The sequence below is a fragment of the Lepidochelys olivacea genome, assembly GCF_965140295.1.
Source record: "Lepidochelys olivacea isolate rLepOli2 genome assembly, chromosome: 3".
Taxonomy (NCBI): domain Eukaryota; kingdom Metazoa; phylum Chordata; order Testudines; family Cheloniidae; genus Lepidochelys; species Lepidochelys olivacea.
The window spans coordinates 155,237,906-155,257,184 of record NC_140413.1 but is presented as its reverse complement, the minus strand read 5'-3'; the positions used below and the strand labels follow the sequence as shown (position 1 = coordinate 155,257,184).

At 39.1% G+C, this 19,279-nt stretch overlaps 1 protein-coding gene across 5 annotated transcripts in view; it reads right to left on the bottom strand.

The window, feature by feature from the left end:
* The window catches only part of BABAM2 (BRISC and BRCA1 A complex member 2), a 307,233-nt gene that overhangs the window by 48,043 nt on the left and 239,911 nt on the right, over positions 1–19,279 (bottom strand). For all 5 annotated transcript variants that reach the window (XM_084622917.1, XM_084622915.1, XM_084622913.1 and 2 more), the window contains exons 8-10: positions 9,500–9,599; positions 7,433–7,503; positions 4,821–4,903 (exon numbers count right to left, since the gene is read on the bottom strand). In XM_084622917.1, coding sequence (XP_084479043.1) covers positions 4,821–4,903; positions 7,433–7,503; positions 9,500–9,599 — 254 coding nt within the window. The remainder of the gene's footprint in view (positions 1–4,820; positions 4,904–7,432; positions 7,504–9,499; positions 9,600–19,279) is intronic.

Below are 19,279 nucleotides of genomic sequence, written 5' to 3'. Positions count from 1 at the left end.
TCCCAGACATTTAGCTGAAGGTGCTTTTCTCACACAACATCCTGTGGAGGAGGTGGAGCCAATCAAGTTCAAAACCCCAAGGAGAGCAGGAACCATAAGATGATCTGCTTGGAATTTTAGCCATTAGTCACGATTTCTGGCAGATATTTTGATTGAATCGGAGGAACAATTCTTGAAGACTATTTTCTTTTCAGCACCCAATGGTATGGGAACAAGTCCCACATGGGAGGAAAAACTGACAAGGCCTCCAAACTATCAAACTCATTAACATTATTATTTTTATTATTATTTGAATTGTGGTAGCACCTAGGAGCCCCAGTCATGGACCAGGACCCTACAGTGCTAGCCACTCTTTACTCCTAATATTTAACTCCACACAAGAGAAAGGTATTGGCTTCATGACCAAATCTGCTGAGAGACAGAGAATAACTGTGAGAGGGTGCACTGTCTTTTATGTTCTTGGTTCCAAATCAATGTCTCCTCTCGCCTATCCCCTAGAGACTTTACTGCTTTACACTGTTCTATGATTTGTGTGGCAGGACAGTAACTCCTGGACTAGGAATCTGCAGAAGCAACTTCTCAAAGGACAACTGTAATACATGTCAAGGTAAAGCAACAGTTCTTCTTTAAGTAAGCCAGCTAGACTCAAATATGACCAGACACTAAACAGTACAATAGGTTGCCCTTTTTGGTCTGAATGGTTGGCCAATATTTGAGGCCTTGCAGGATGTTTCCATTAGGAGGAGAAATTGATGGTAGAGTCAGGTATTTATTTCTTGCAATCCTGTTTATTTACAAAACATGGACACAAACACCTGTTTCTCTGAACACAGTATGAACAAACAGAGCAGGCAGTGTCCTTGCTGGCTATTAGCCTCCTTTCCAGACAAAGCTCTGCCCAATATAATCTCTCTCTCCCAGCTTCCTCTCAGGGTCATGCTATCAGTGTTTCTCTGGCTTTGTCCTTACTTTTCTGGCTGCTTTCTTCTTCTAACATGTACAGCTAAAATCAAATTAATACCCCCAACCCCTGCTTTTGCAATCAGTTCCCAGTGAAACCAACTCATTCTTACGAAGTTAATTTTTTGCTCAAGCCTTTCATTTGGTCAGTGCTTGGGGTGGTGACTTCTAGTGCTCCAGCTATCTTACTACATAAAAGGAGCTTAATTGCTTTTTCCATTTTGCCCAAGTCAAGTGTGCCCATCAGCTTCAAAAAGGTACGTGATTGCCCAGAGAGTACACACTTGCTGGAAGCTACCAATATACTTGAAGGAAGCTACCATGCTCGTTGATATAAGATGATATATGGAGCAAAGAAGCAAGATCTTTCCATTTAAACCTATATCCTTACGAATCCTCCATTATAAGAAGCAAACAACCACTAATTCATCACTGATACTTTTTAGCTACTATTTCCAATCCTTCTATCTTCTACCAATCTCATTTGTGTTGAGATGCTAAACGTACATCTACAGTAAAGATCAAGTTTCAAAATAATTATGTAACACATTCTCTCTCTCGTGTCTATATCCAGAGGTCTAGTCAACCTTGGACACACACCCATGAAATCTGTATTAACATTAACGTGAGGCATGTGTACATAGCCAAGGAAAGAAAGACCTTGTAAGTCTCTGAAAATGAATCATCTTATCTACAAAACTAAAGAAAAAACATCAGTGTTACAAAACAGTAGCAAAGGGAATAGAGTTACTCTTCAACTACACCACTATTAACATTAAACTTGGTTAATGGCTTCCTCTCCCAAGTGAATGAACATGAACTTCTCTGAATGTTCATTTCTTCTCTTCTATGTTTTTGAAAACACTTGATTAACTTTTAGAACTAAACTACTAAAACAACAGTTCCTGTGACCTCACTTTGACCTGACTTTGATAGACTCACATAATGATTAGATTAAAATAGTTGCTGAAGTCTGCAATTAGATAGCTCTCCTATATTGCAAGACAAGCTGTACAGACTTCCTTTACTGTGCCCTTTATTTCATAAGTACTGCACAATACTGTACTTTTGATCATGTGAGACTGTTCTGGAGTGGAGGCGGGGGTTCCAGTAGACATAAATCCTGAGTTGAGTCAACAGAAAAAAGACTTTAATAAAATATTAGACTAGTGTATGTAAAGTACAGTATTCTGTACCACTGTATTATTATTTTAAAATCCAATTTACCTTTTACAGTTTCAGTCCTTTACTTTTTCACTTAACTCAGGCTACTTACTCTATGAACCCTGGGTACACAATCATTTGTGCAACCCACACTAATGCCTGTACCACCAAAACTTCACTGCTAATTTTAGTGAGCTAGCTAGATGAAAGCCCGCGTGGGTATGTCTACATAAGCTGCAAATCTATTTTAAAAAGAATCTTATTCCTTTTACTTGGTTTGCCACGATGCCTTCTGCACATTTGCACAGTTCCTCATTTTTCTCACTTATACTTTATTTATTCTCTGAAGATTTTTTCCATATAGCAAATACATAAAGTACAACATTTTTTCAACTTAAATCTATCTGTGCTAGACATTTTAACAACAGGCTGATAAATATTCAACCATAATATACACAGTCATTTCAGTGGTTAAGAGATGAAAGTCTGCATTACTTTATTCAGGAAATGAAATGTAGGTTTCATTGCAATATCCTTTAGTACATGTAACTTATTTAAGTTATGCAGTGGGTTATTCAACAAGCAAGTGATGCAATGACTTGCACAGATAAGTTACTGCACAATTTACAAGGCCTTGGAGCTAATTCATAGTGACAAGCTGTTCCGTTATAATCATACCTCTCAAGGGCTCGACAGTCATAAGTAGAGAGCTCTGAATATTACTTAACAATTAAAAACTGCTCTACCATTTAGCAGAAGTTTGAATTTTGACTCTTATGAAACCTAGCTACTTCCATGTTTATTAGGGCTAATACCACGCTTTCTTCTCTCAAGACAAAAATCTGCTCCACGGGAAACTTTAATTTAATACAACTTAAAACCAAACTAAAGACAATAGGGATGAAGAAGTCTGGGGAGGGTTGGGGAAAAAGATGGGGAGAATGATGCAGAAAGTGAAGGAACATTTACTAGGACACCCCTGGCCGGTGAGAGCATGGAGTGGGAAATGAATGTATAAAGAAAGGTTGACTTGTCCAACTAGACCTTCTTTATTGGCTTATGCTGTAAGTCCTACAGCTATAGTGGGAATTACATCCAGTTTCAAATTTTCTGGAGTTCATAAACAATAGGATCAGATGTTTTCTTTAGAGTCGAAAATGATTATAGTCTCTTGCATTCAGCAAGTTTCTATTTAGACACCACCATCAGTGTTCCCATAGGAGGAATTGTCCCAAATTAAAGAAAAAAGAAAGAATACAATCAAGAATATTCCAGCACTAAAGGGCTAACAGAATACAATACTTGCAGGAGCAGTGCGGCATTTATCATTGTTCCACACTAAATGGCACCACAAAGAAGAGAAGAGAAGAGTACTAGTCAAAAATAAATAAATAAAGGGTAAGATGATTGACAGTCTGAGGACAGAGCACAGATACTCCTTCCCAAACCAAATACTCTCTGTATTTCTGTGTTTCTAAGATTCATGCATTTAAAGGCCAGAAGGAACTACTGGTATCATCTAGTCTGATCTCCTGCACAATGTAGGCCACAGAACCTTACCTAGTAATTTTTTCATAAAGCTCAGCTTTCGTTTGAGCTATAGCATATCTTTCAGAAATATATCCAGTCTTGATTTAAAGACTTCCAGTGATGGAGAATCCACCACATCCATAGGTAAGTTGTTCCAATGGTTAATTACTGTAACTGTGAAAATCATGCACCTTCTTTCTAGTCTGACTTTGTCTAAACTTTAGTTCCCAACCCCTAAGGAACTGGTTATATTTCTGTCTGCTAGACTAAAGAGCCACCAACTATCAGAAATCTCTTTCTCATGTATATACTTGTAGGTCATGATCAAGTCACCTCATTCTCACAACATGTTCTAGTGCTGTCTTGATTTACAAACTTAGTTTAAAGTGTTTGCATCAAGCATGCCCAAAACATAGCTGGAGTGTCAACTGTGGCCCACCGAGTCCTAAAATCTTGCTTGTGGCTGTCCTCTCTCTAACTACAGGAGGACAACAAAGGTGATCAGGTGCAGGTTTTTCTAGAGGGTGAATTGAAAAAAGCAACAACTTCTATTCATTTACCTTGGAAAATACAAGTACAAGAAACATTATGGATGTGTATATTATTTTGATCTAAAAACGCCCACAAATTTATTGGTTCGTGGCAAGTGATGAATGAATTTGGGTACCCCGGGGTTATGCACACTAATGGCCTGGGTGCCAACATGTGCTGCTAGAACCTTGGGGCAAGTTACTGGAGCACTTTCCCCAGGGCCGGCTCCAGGCACCAGCGTTCCAAGCAGGTGATTGGGGTGGCAGTCAGAAAGGGGCGACAGAGTTTCCGCGGCAGCAGCTTCTCCATTCCGCCAGCAACGGCGGCAATTCAGCGGCAGCTTCTCTCTCCCTTGCCGTCCACGGTGGCAATTTGGCGGCAACAGGTTTTTTCACTGCTTGGGGCAGCAAAAATGGTAGAGCCAGCCCTGACTTTCCCAGAATACATTTGGTGTTTTTATAAATTAGAAAATCAGATCTATCTGCATAAATCATCCCTCATTCTCAAATCGCAGTCAAGATTTTGTGTTTTCAAAAGTGTGATGGCCACATCAAAAATACATAGTCATTAAATAAAAATAGTCAAAGCTGTTTGCCTTTTTTCCTTTTACAGGAAACAATTTAACAGCTACTCACTGTGAACAAGGAAGCAAAAATCTTTCCACATCAGCAACAGTGTGAGCTTTGTGAAGCCCTCTGCATCATATTCCACCACACCACTATAAAAACAGAAATATAAAACAAGAACACAGTTTTACACAATATTCCTTACAATAATAAACAATAAGCAAATGGATATTGAGTTAAAGCGAAGGAAAATACTCAAGATTTTACTTTATTTACTATCTGCTATTATGTTCTATCCAAATGCAGGCTGCATGTGGCTCCTCTCAAATGGAATAATTTTCTAACTTCCATCACAATAATGGAGCTTCCATCTGAGGAATGGCTATAGTCATTGTAAACAAGATACTTTTGAAAATGCAGTGAGCTCTGCTTATGGCACTTGCAATGATAATTCAGTAATAACTGAACATATCTACCCAAAACTGCATGTATGTTACTCAGAAAGAGATCATTAATACACTATGACATTGAAGTTAGATGTAAAAAGCAGAGACCTTACTGAAAATCTAGGGACCCATGTCATAACATTGACTTCCAATAGTCTAGGTCAGGGGTGGGCAAACAACGGCCCAGGGGCCACATCCCGCCCTCCAAACATTTTAATCTAGCCCTCGGGCTCCTGCTGGGCAGTGGGGTCTGGGGCTTGCCCCACTCTGGCACTCTAGGAGGGGAGCAGGGTCAGGGGCTTGCCCTGCTCCGTGTGGCTCCTAGAAGCAGCGGCATGTCCCCCCTCTGGCTCCTACGTGTAGGAACAGCCAGGGGGATCCACACACTTCCCTAACCCCAAGCACCGCCCCTGCAGCTCCCGTTGGCTGGGAACTACAGCCAATGGGAGCTACAGGGGCAGCGCTTGCAGACAGGGCAGCACGCAGAGCTGCCTGGCCTCGCCTCCACATAGGAGCTGGAGCAGGGGGGACATGCTGCTACTTCTGGGAGCTGCTTGAGGTAAACGCTGCCTGGAGTCTCCACCCCTGCCCCCCATCCACGCCCCAACCTCCTGCCCCAGCGCTAACCCCCCTCCTGCCCTCTGAACCCCTCGATCCCAGCCCGGAGCACCCTCCTGCACCCACAACCTCACCCCAGAACCCGCACCCCAGCTGGAGCCCTCACCTCCTCCTGCATCCCAACCTCCAATTTCGTGAGCATTCATGGCCCACCATACAATTTCCATACCAACATGTGGCCCTCGGGCCAAAAAGTTTGCCCACCCCTGGTCTTAGGTGGAGTCTAAATCTGACAATTTATACATCGAAAATATACAAATATACATTCAAAATCCACAAATCATATTTTAAATTTGAAGAAGAGCTTTCACATGGACATATTTTTTAGTCACAGAGAAAAAAAATCCATATGACAGCTGAATTAATATCTTCATCCTCGATTCCTGATTATCTTATATTGTTAAACACTCAGGCGTGTCAAATTACTGTGGTGCTGTTGTTGTTATTGTTATTTTTGCTGCTGTTTTTTTAATTTAGTTTTTGTATATTGTAAAATTTATCACATTGTCATAAATAATACACAAGGACCTAAATTCTGATTCAGTTGCTTATGCAATTCCCCTTCCCCTCCCCCCCCCCCCCGAAATGGATTAAATACCCAAACCAGTGTATGACAGCATCAGAACATGTAAACTGGAATGTTTCAGGATACTAATTTGTTATGTACCATGTGCGTTTCATGCTTTTCATCATCAACTGAGAGGTAAACAACTTTATCTTATCGACCCTGGGATCAGATGGGCTCTACGGTCATGTTTAAACCACAGCAGGATGCTAGCACAGTTTACTTGGTCATTATGGAGATGGATTCTTTTTCCCTTAAGAACTGTGTTATAAATCAACTGCACAGATGGAGGGTTTTCTGTAGCACAGATTGGATTGAATGATTCTCAGAAAAGAAATCATGTTTTTAGTCAGACCAGTTCTCCAAGGTCTGTACTAACTTCTGATTTGCACCATGGGGTAATTTAAGTCATTGATATCAATCTATAAAGACTTATATGGTTTGGATCCATAAAAGAGACTGCCTCTCTCCTTAGGTGTCATTGTGCCACCTCAGACCATCTGGGGTGCTCCTCCTTACAGTCTCTCTATAACCATCCATCCATTCATTTTTTGATGTGCCTATTGTCATAGTATCTCTGTAGTCACTCTATACAGAAATAAGGAAACTTCAGTTTCTTCCCAAAGGGATGAAATCTACTATCTCCTCCTCATTTTAGCTTACTTCCTGAGTTGAATCAATGTGGTGGCTGGCTTCCAGAAGTAATAATGCTGGATTGCTTGTTAGCATCACTACCAGGAGAAGGCCCATGTGCATCATTTTCTGAAGATGCTAGATGTGGACTTATCCAGTGGAAGTTAATTATATACAAGGGTCATGTAATAAGCATGCTCTCCTGCCCTACAGCAAGTTTTACCTCTAGCTTCAAGTCATCCTGTTGATTGTAGCTGCTATAGTAGGATTATATATAATGTGTCAGCAGAACCTTATAATGAGAGGTAGAATGTCATTGCCTCAGCTAACAAACAAGACATCTAACTGTGAATCAGAAAGGTAAAATAATTTTGCTTTTGCTGCTGTTACAGGAGAAGATGCATTAAAAGACGACTTACGTTCCAAAGTGACTCAGGAAAGCTGCAATATACTCCCTTCTCTTGTGGTATCCCTGAATAACATACTGTACCTGGGGGGGAAAAAAGCCAACCTAAAGCTATGAAGACATTTTACAGAAAGAAAAGGCTCCCAACTTTTCATATTTTTCTAGTTTTATGGGAGAAATCTACTTACAGAATATTAATAACATTGCATCCTACTTTTAGATGGCATGTTTCATCCTAAAGGATCCTAAAATGCCTTTCAAACAAACTGTACACAGGGCTGTCTTCATTCACCTGTAGGTGAAGCAGCACCCAGTAGCACTACTGTGCAATAAGAAGTGAAGAAGAATATCATATCCAGTTGAAGCAATAGAAAGAACCTTAGATGAGCAATATGTAATTGGCTGAGCTAGCATTTGGCCAGGATGCTAGAGAAACATCCTGTTAAGAAAATTGCTTAGGACCATAATTGTGTGTGTCATCTGAAAAACAGCATCTCTAGCAGCAGAGTACTTCCTTACAGTAAGCTGTATTATTGGCTTCAGGCTGACCCAGATAGAAGAGAGCCACTTACTGAATTGTCAGCACCAAATTCTGAAGTATCCTGAGTTTCCCTTGAAAGTCTTTCATCCCAGCACTGATCCAGACCACTACACTTAGGTTGGAAGATCTGAGCCCATTGAATAGTCCTTGCTTTACATGAATAGCTCTGTTGACTTGAATGGATTACTTGCAAGATAAGCAAGGTTTGACTCATGATGAAACCAACACCAAAGATGCTAGGCTGAAGGAGTATCTAGTTCCCAACTCATTATGTTATATCTATAGGATGCTTCCATTCATAGTCACTTATACAAATCCTACTTTGCTTTTCATAATGGAAACTAACTCTTTTAGAGCCTCTTAATGCAGAGAGAAAGAAGAGTGGGGAAAATATATAGTTTATTTGTGTTGGCTATGGTAACATTGGATTTCCTTGGTTGGCAAATGCTTGTGTTAAGTTATTTGAAATAACCTTGATACAATCAGTGCTCAGAGCTATGTTATACTCTCTCAAAGTAAAATAATTCTATTTATGAAATAGGACTTATTTCAGTTTATAAAAAAGTGCTCAGTTTGAAGGCTTTGTGTGGGATCTGAAGCATTATTTTGGAAAAAGGAAAACAGATGATAAGTTTGCTTAAGTAACTTTGTTTAAAAAAAGGATAAAAACAGTCCTGTGTACATGTAGGTTTCAAAAACGGAAAGTAGTTTTAACAGAAAACCACAACAAAACAGCTCTAAAGATAGATTTCTGTATAATTATGGAAATGCATTTTGAAGGAACCTTTTCTAAAAGACATTTAATTTCCTCATTTAAACAAGAAAAACAAAAAATATGAAATAAAAAAGACAAATAGGGAATCTACAGTAACCAGATTGCTGAATATCTGACCCTAAGTTACTGTTCTAAGTTAAAAACTACATTTAAATCATCTGAGAAAATTTTCAAAATACTGTACCTAATGAATAAATCTTCTCTTTGGCTGAGACTCTAAGCCAAACGGAATACAACTTTCCATTAATGGAAAAGGTAAGTGGCTATTACTTTACTATATCAACATTCATCAGAGAAGATGAATCAGTCCATCTGGATGAATCAGCTGAGATAATATCACTGTAACAGGACCTTTTGTCAAGTGCTCACAATCGACAGTAATCTAGGGATAGTTAGATGTCTTTCCACTGAAAGATAAATTCAATGGCTATACATTGCTATTTATCTAGCAAGAGAACAATAATATGTTGGGGTGACATTTTTATCCTAATGTACCTTAAAAGAATAAGAAAACCCCTTTAAAACCCAAGAAATGCTGTATACCTACAACTCCCACTGACTTTACTGGGACATGAAAATGTTCAGTCTCTCACAAGATCAGGTATAAGATGGTGTTACTTGAATAGTTTAACTTGCTTGAGTTTGCTTTACTTAAATCATCTGGTCGAATAAGTAGAATCCTTTGTTTCCACAGTGGTTTCATAAAAGTGCTTGCAAGGTACACAAGAAGGAAAGGAGAAATTACGTTCTCTGTATTAACTTACCTTGTTAGTTAGCAGCTGGCACACTTGTGGTACATAGTCAATGAGACAGCCTCCACCTGGAAAAGCTGGGATGTGAAGGGCAGAGGAGCCTCCAAGAGCACTAAAATTAAAATAATTTTATTTCACAATATATCAGATGCTACTCCTACGGGACACGTTAGTGATTCTTACCTTTCCCAATGTAAAAAGCCCAGCATCACACTAAGAAAAGGTTACAAACTGATTTTTATTAGCCCTGGACTATGTAATAAATATTAGAGATACAAACCGTAACTTTACTGTATACTGCTGACACCTTACTGACAGCAGACGTCTTTAACCAAGAGTATCAAACCCCTCCAACTGGAAGAGTTACGTGCTCGTACTAGGAGTGGCAGACATACCAACCATCCTCTCGAAGAATAGTTTTAATTTTATTTATTTAATTATTTGTATTATTTTTATCACCATTGCATCTAGGTTCATAGCAGCTTAAATGCAACCAGACATTGCATCAAATTGTACACAACAGACAGTATAAACAGCCTTCCATGTAACACCCAAGCATCCATAAATAACCCACTTATCTCCACAGTAGTTCAAAAAGAGTAGTTTCTCAACACCTTCGAGAGCCACTAAATAACATATCTATTATCCCTACCAAATCCTGTAAGTGTGAGATCAACACTTCATGGTCAAGCATATCAAAGGCATATCCAATAAAATCAACATGAACGTTTGACTGGAGCTGGCTGCACTGTTTTAAAATTACATTATGTGCCCTCCCCTTTTCTTGACTAGCTCTATACCTGAACTTTGTCCATCACTAGAAAAAGATCATCTGAATAAAGGTACTAATTCTGTCCCTGTACCACACCTAGACCAGAAACCAGAATGTGAGAAACCTAGGACAGTGAGAGGAACCCAAAGCTGCACTGGAACAACCTTTTCAATAGCCTTTCCCATAAAAGGAAGATTTGAGGGAGGACTGTAATTGTCAAGGCCAGGAACTTCATCTGATGGCTTCCTCTGCAAGCAAGGCCCTAACTACTTTTTCTTAAATGTTGATTGTACACCCAGATAAAGGCAATACCAGTTTTTTCAACAACAGACCTAAATCCTTCCCATTGTCTTTTACCAATCATAAAGGGGCCTGAACCTATCTTACAGGTCATGGCTTGTATCTCTCTTTGAACATACAGTACTTCTCTATAAATGAAACTAAGCTCCAAAAGTTAAGATGTTACTTTGTCTCACGCTGTTTATGTATTTCTCCCACAAAAACATTAAGATCCAACAGATCTTCTCTGCAAAGCAAGGTCCTTATCCTACAAAGGGATCCTCGGGCATGAATTCTTATGCCTTGACCAACTTTTTCTTTGTCTAGGTAGAAGGTTCTGTACTGGCAAAACCCTTTGAAGGATAGAAGCCTAATCGAAAATTTATCATTATGAGGTACACTGAAATCTGTTACTGAAACAGTCTGGAGTCAGCAGATTGTTCACCACATGAAATAGTTCTGTAGGTCTGGACTTTGCAGATGCAAGATTGAATAAGAAAAAGAAAACATTTCAATGTATATCACAGCCACAGAGGAACAAAACTCATTATGCTGTCATTAGTCAAATATGGAGCCATTTTTTGTCAACAACTTTAGTTTCCTTCTTGGTTGCTTTGTTTGTTGCAGGTCATCTATTTTCCAAGGTGATGTGTTGAGGAGTATGGGAATGCTATCTGGTCACTTATGGATGATCATAACGTATTAGCCGGCCATCAAAAGCGCGGTCCGATAGCCAAACACTAATTTCCCCTCAGAAAATTCTAAAATTATATTCAGATTGGAGGAATGAAGCAGGGTCCTCATCCTGACAAGTTAAGAGTGGGCTCTGATCCTACTCTGAAGATGATAATGATCGGGCCATGTCAAGTTTGCAATCACCACTCCCTATATTATACAAATATATCCCCTGAACACTTCTACCTTTAAACAAAGGAAGTGCTACTGCCCATCCCACAGTCTCCCTTGCTTCAGTTGCACTCAAATCTAAGGCTCCTCTCAGCAGTAAGATTCCACTGGAGATGCTCAAAATAGTACAAAGAAAATCAGAGATTTCTCTTTTGGTTCCAACAGACATAAAAGAATCTCTAACAGTTTTCAAATGCTGCTTCTTTTCTAATATTGCCCTAGTGCAATCCATTTTCCAGACTCTGAATGATTATTTAAAATTTGTGACCAATGGCTTGTCTACACTAGAGAGTTTTGCCACTTTAACTGTAACAATTATAGATAAAGTGGCAATACAATTCTCTACTATGAAAGCAGTTATACCAGTATAAAAATGCCTATACCAGTATAGCTTACTCTGGTTCAGGTACTGAAATAACCAATAAGCAATGCCATTCTAAGGCCATGTCTACACTTGCCATTTAAAGTGGAAAAAGTCCCTTTTTTTTTGCGCAAAAACCATGGGAGTGTCTACACTTGCCAATGACTTTTTGCAGTGAAACTCAGAAGTTACACCACAAAAAGAAAACCACCTCCACGAGAGGCATGCAGCTCTGACCGGTGATGCTTTTGCAGCCATGTGCAAGTGAAGACACGTTCTTCCTGTGTAAACAGCTTTTAGCCTCCGGAGGATATCCCACAATGCCTAGGTGACCACTCTGGCCAGCAGCTTTGCTGTTCTGTTGTGAGGTAAAAAAAGACATTCACACCTCCCCCTGTAAAGCCCAGGGAACTTTGAAACTCCCCTTTCTGTTTTCTTGGCAAGTGCTCACTTATCTGGCCAGGTGACAATGGTTATCCACGATCCCCTGCTTGGAGCAATGCTGAGCTACTGGAGCTTATCAGTGTTTGGGGAGAGGAGACTGTGCAGGGACCGAGGATGCGCCGCGATCACACGACCCATCGTCAAACTGGAGAGAGCTGCACTGTGGGACAGCTGCCCTCGAGCGCTGCTCTCATCCGCGATGGAAGTGCTGCTAATGTAAACAGTCTCTGGCGCCTGAGGAATTAAGTGAGTACACAAACCAGTGCTTTACTTTCACCGGTTTCCTATCACCGGTGAAACTTACACCGCAAAAACTCTGCAAATATAGACATATCCTTTAAGACACCTTTATACTGATATAACTGCACTGACATTAGGTTAATATCAGTATAGATATACTGGTAAAATATCACACCTCAAACTGAAGTAGTTATAGTGGTATAACTTTTCTAGTGTGGAGCAGGCCTAAAAATGTCTAGGAAAACTAAAAGGAGTACTTGTGGCACCTTAGAGACTAACCAATTTATTTGAGCATAAGCTTTCGTGAGCTACAGCTCACTTCATTGGATGCATACTGTGGAAAGTGTAGAAGATCTTTTTATACACACAAAGCATGAAAAAATACCTCCCCCACCCCACTCTCCTGCTGGTAATAGCTTATCTAAAGTGATCACTCTCCTTACAATATGTATGATAGTCAAGTTGGGCCATTTCCAGCACAAATCCAGGGTTTAAACAAGAACGTCGGGGGGGGGGGGAGGGTTAGGAAAAAAACAAGGGGAAATAGGTTACCTTGCATAAATGACTTAGCCACTCCCAGTCTCTATTCAAGCCTAAGTTAATTGTATCCAATTTGCAAATGAATTCCAATTCAACAGTTTCTCGCTGGAGTCTGGTTTTGAAGTTTTTTTGTTGTAATATCGCAACTTTCATGTCTGTAATCAGGTGACCAGAGAGATTGAAGTGTTCTTCGACTGGTTTATGAATGTTATAATTCTTGACATCTGATTTGTGTCCATTTATTCTTTTACGTAGAGACTGTCCAGTTTGACCAATGTACATGGCAGAGGGGCATTGCTGGCACATGATGGCATATATCACATTGGTGGACTCACAAATCTTGGGAGACAGGCCAGTCCTTGCCTACAGACAGCCCCCCAATCTGAAGCAAACACTCACCAGCAACCACATACCACACAACAGAACCACTAACCCAGGAACCTTGCAACAAAGCCCATTGCCAACTGTGCCCACATATCTATTCAGGGGACACCATCACAAGGCCTAATAACATCAGCCACACTATCAGAGGCTCGTTCACCTGCACATCCACCAATGTGATATATGCCATCAAATACATTGATACATTGGTCAAACTGGACAGTCTCTACGTAAAAGAATAAATGGACACAAATCAGATGTCAAGAATTATAACATTCATAAACCAGTCGGAGAACACTTCAATCTCTCTGGTCACGCGATTACAGACATGAAAGTTGCGATATTACAACAAAAAAACTTCAAATCCAGACTCCATCGAGAAACTGTTGAATTGGAATTCATTTGCAAATTGGATACTATTAACTTAGGCTTGAATAGAGACTGGGAGTGGCTAAGTCATTATGCAAGGTAACCTATTTCCCCTTGTTTTTTCCTAACCCCTCCCCCCCCAGACGTTCTTGTTAAACCCTGGATTTGTGCTGGAAATGGCACACCTTGATTATCATACACATTGTAAGGAGAGTGATCACTTTAGATAAGCTATTACCAGCAGGAGAGTGGGGTGGGGGGAGGTATTTTTTCATGCTTTGTGTGTATAAAAAGATCTTCTGTACTTTCCACAGTATGCATCCGATGAAGTGAGCTGTTGCTCACGAAAGCTTATGTTCAAATAAATTGGTTAGTCTCTAAGGTGCCACAAGTACTCCTTTTCTTTTTGCGAATACAGACTAACACGGCTGTTACTCTGAATCCTAGGAAAACCAAAGCATGCTTAAAACAGCAGAGATGGAGCTAGCCCGCCAAACCATGAAGAGAGAGATGGAAGGCAGAAGGTAGGGTAGTTGTTTTGCTGCTACTATAAAGATTCTCAGTCTGCCTGAGAAAAATCTTTGCCTTACCATTTCTAAGAGGAAAAATATGTTGCCCTTTCACCATAAAAATGTCTTACAAATGTTCTCCTTAATTAATATTCTGCTGATTTCATAGAAGAGGAGTTTTCCAGTCTGGTTATATTTTTAATTTGAACTAGTGAAAAGATATTTTAAAAACTCCCTTAGCAAATGAAATCCCTATTAAGCATGTGTGACATATATTAAGAACCAATTTTGCCAACTACCTGGAAATTAAAACGTAGATATACTGAGCTTAAGGAAATAAATCCATCCTATATGAACTCAAGTAAGAATGTATGTTCAATTATAAGATATCTATGCATTTAAACTGCATAAAAATCTGCATGCCACTAATCCCCTTAAATCCATTATTGGGGAAAAACGGTGACATGCCCTGTACAAGAAAGAAAGACTCATCAAAATGCTCAGGCACATCTAATTATGTGGTAATCTATTAACAAAGATAAAAGGGAAGATAATGTTTTGGGAAAACTGGATTAAAAAAACCCCTAAAGATGTCAGACTTTTTGGACAAAAACAGTTTTGGAGTTTTTTAGAACCATAAACAAAAATTAGGGTAGAAAATATTAATTTTGGCAGCACTACAAATGTGTCAATGTATGTAAAAAATCTTGAGGAATGAGTTCATGTTCCTCAAACAAGCACTTACTAATGAACACAATAGAGAGAAGCTATAGTATTAGTGAGCATGCAAACCACAAATGGATACATTTTAACATATTTTATAATTATTTTACAGGTCTTTAATATAAATTAATAGAAAATGATGAAGTTATCTCCCCTGGAAGTGCTTAAAGGAAACAGGAGACTACAAACACGTAATCTGCAGTTGTCCAAGAAACAAACAATTTTAAGAAGATCATAAAAAAGAATCAAGCTTCTTCAACTTAATGTATCCAGGTGCACTACTTAGTAGAATCAAAATATCAGTACAAAAAGGGTAGATAAATTTCACCGAATTAACTAATGGATGAAGATTATCCTTAAATACTGGAAAGATACAACAGTATCAACAGAAAAAGAACAAATTTTTGGAAACGCATCTTAAAAAATAATACATGTGGAGAATGAAATGGAAGAGTATAGCAAAATGTGAGAACTATTTCTAAATTCTATCAAGAGAAAAGAAAATAAATGAAATTCTAAAATAGATGAAATACAGGTCTAGCATTTAGGACTTATGTAATCAAGTGTGTAAGCAGATCAGGAATGTGTGTGCAAACAAAGCAGGTGTGTGCTCACAAGCATGCAAAAGCACGTTTACTCTAATTTAAAATAAGGCAATTTATTTACTTCCTTTAATCATAATATATTTGTAAACTGAGCTAACTTTTAGGTGTTGCAAATATCAGTGAACACAGAGAACATTTAAAAAGCCAGGGAAGTTTGAAATATGGGCAGAAAGGTATCAAAATGAGATTGCTGGAAAGCTCTATTGCTTAAAGCAATCTAGGGATGCAGACATACTGTGTTATGGAGTAATGAGAGCCCTTCTCTATACAACTAATAAAGAATTAAAGGAGGGTAATTTTATGTCAATCCACACGGGGTTATGAAACATATGTCCTGTCAAACTATCTAGATATCTTTTTTTTGTTGCGATTACAAGTTTGGTTGAAAAAGGTAGTAGTGTTGATGTAATACACTTAGATTTTTGTATGCAGTGTAGTTGTGGCCCTGTCGGTCCTGGGATAAAGAAGAGCTCTGTGTGGTTCGAAAGCTTGGCTCTCTCACCAACAGACAGCCAATAAAATATACTACCTCACCCACCTTGTCACTCTAGATATCTGAAAGGCATCTGACTTGATACCGCATAACATTTTGAGTAAAAAACTAGAAAGATATAAAATTAACATGACACACATTAAGTGGATTAAAAGCTGGTTAACTGATAGGTCCCAAAACGTAATTGTACATGGGGAATTATCATTGAACAGGTGTGTTTCTAATGGGGGTATTGCAGGGATCACTTCTTGGCCCTACTCTATTTAGCATTTTTATTAATGACTTGGAAGAAAACATATCACCACCGATAATATTTGCAGATGACACAAAAATTGGGGGAGTGGGAAATAATGAAGAGGACAGGTCCTAGATTCAGAGTCATCTGGACCACTTTTTACACTGGGCAAAAGCAAGCAATATGTGTTTTAATATGGTAAATGTATACATCTAGGAACAAAGAATGCAGGTCATACTTACAGGATGAAGGACTCTACCCGGGGAAGCAATGACTCTGAAAAAGATTTGGGGACCATGGCGGATACTCAGCGGAACATGAGCTCCCAGTGCGATGCTGTGGCCAAAAGGGCTAATGCAATCCTTGGATGCATAAACAGAGGAATCTTGAGTAGGAGTAGGTTATTGCACCTCAGTATTTGGCATTGGTGAGACCACTGCTGCAATGCTGTGTCCTGTTCTGGTGTTCACAATTCAAGAAAGCATATTGATAAATTGGAGAGAGTTCAAAGAAGAGCCACAAGAATTATTAAAGAATTAGAAAATATGCCTTACAGCGATAGACTCAAGGAGATCAATCTATTTAACTTAAAGAGAAAGTTAAGAGGTGACTTGATCTCAGCCTAAATGAGGAACAAATATTTAATAATGGGGTCTTCAATCTAGCCAAGAAAAGTAGAACACAATCCAATGTCTGGAAACTGAAATTAGGCAAATTCGACTGGAAATACGGTGTACATTTTAAACAGTCAGGGTAATTAATCATAGGAACAACTTATCAAGGGTTCGCAAAAAGAAAAAGGAGTACTTGTGACACCTTAGCGACAGGAGAGCTGCGGGGGGGATCTTTTGTAGTGATAATCAAGGTGGGCTATTTCCAGCAGTTGACAAGAACGTCTGAGGAACAGTGGGGCGGGGGAATAAACATGGGGAAATAGTTTTATTTTGTGTAATGACCCATCCACTCCCAGTCTTTGTTCAAGCCTAAATTAATTGTATCCAGTTTGCAAATTAATTCTAATTCAGCAGTCTCTCGTTGGAGTCTGCTTTTGAAGTTTTTTTGTTGAAGAATTGCCACTTTTAGGTCTGTAATCGAGTGACCAAAGAGATTGAAGTGTTCTCCGACTGGTTTTTGAATGTTATAATTCTTGACGTCTGATTTGTGTCCATTTATTCTTTTATGTAGAGTAATTTAAAGAGACTCTCTGTGACAGACTGATCTAACTCACAGAAGTTGGAAATGGGAAACTGTCCATCCCTAGGCTAATGCAGGACTGTTCCTTTCAGTGCTTTGTCCAGGATTGTTTTAAGTCTCTCCAGTGACAAGGATTACCGCCATGGTCCATTAGAGGCTACTGTGTAGTTCATCAGATCATTCTTGTTGAGATTTTTTTCTGAGATTATCTTTTCACTCCATTTTCCTTTGCTCAATTTCTCCCTATTGCTTTCAATTTTAACCACTGGCTCACCTTAACCAATTCTTCTCTTTGAGGTTTGAAATCATCATACACTTGTAGGTCTTCATTATATATCCCCTTAGTTGACATTAACCAAGGTAAACCTATTTAGATTTTTTAAATTTGTTTTTCCTCCTACAGCAGACTGTGCAACCTCATGATCATTAAGATGCTTTTCTCCGAATCTCCTCCAGTTTATCTACTTCTTTCTTGTATTGAGAGGCTCAGAACTGCATACAACATTGTAGGTGCATTCTCACAAGTTTTTTCATAGATACATAGATTCCAAGGCCAGAAGGAACCATTGTGATAATCTGACCTCCTGTACAATACAGGCCATAGAACTTCCCCAGAATGAGTCCAAGAGCGTATGTTTTAGAAAAACATCCAGTCTTTATTTAAAAATTGTCAGTGATGGAGAACCCACCACAACCCTTGATAAGTTTCAGAGTAGCAGCCGTGTTAGTCTGTATTCGCAAAAAGAAAAGGAGTACTTGTGGCACCTTAGAGACTAACCAATTTATTTGAGGATAAGCTTTTGTGAGCTACAGCTCACTTCATCGGATGGTGTAGCTCTCGAAAGCTTATGCTCAAATAAATTTGTTAGTCTCTACAGTGCCACAAGTCCTCCTTTTCTTTTTGCGGATACAGACTAACACGGCTGCTACTCTGAAACCTTTAAATTATGAGAGAATTAGACTGTGAGATATTCCAGCTGTTAAGAGTCTTTTACTGAAAGTTTATTTTAAGATGATGCTTACTCCAATCGTTACATATTTCAGTAGTTATGAAGTCAGAGGACAGAACCTAATTTCAACAGAAACTATCCAACATCATACTGATAAGCCCTGCTAACTGATATAAATATCTGCCTCAACAGGTAAACATACTAGTGCCTGCCATTGCATTGCTTTTACTGAATGATCTCAAGTGATCTAATTACTTTAAGAAAATAAACATTGTAAGTAGTTTCAAAAGAAACAATTGAAAAAAAGGAAGCTATGTAAATGTAATTTTAGAATTTACTGTAATAATTATTATTAACCATATGAACAAAGACAAATCAACACAGCCTTTGTATTCTGCTCTGAAGGACATGTCTCTCGTACCTCATCAGTCCTTTCCGTCATTCTCATCTGGACTGTGCATGCCTCTTTCTCCCGCTTTTGGGCACCATGAGAATGCTAGCAGTACCCTATTCCTTTCCTCTGTGAAGGTCTAGAAACTGTCCTCTCATGGGCTTGAAAGAAAGGTTGAGAAACACAACAAGAAAAGGATGGTCTTTCTCAGAAGTGTAGGTCAAGAGAGGACATGATTCAAGACAAAGGGCAGCTATTTGTGATTTAATCCTTCCAAGAATTCTGGCTTGGTCCAGCTTCCCAGCAGCCAGAAACACTTCCTCCTTCCTGGTACAGTGTGCCTGGAATAGCCTGTAAATAAGCCAGTTCCCAGATGACAAACCTGGCAATTATCTAAATT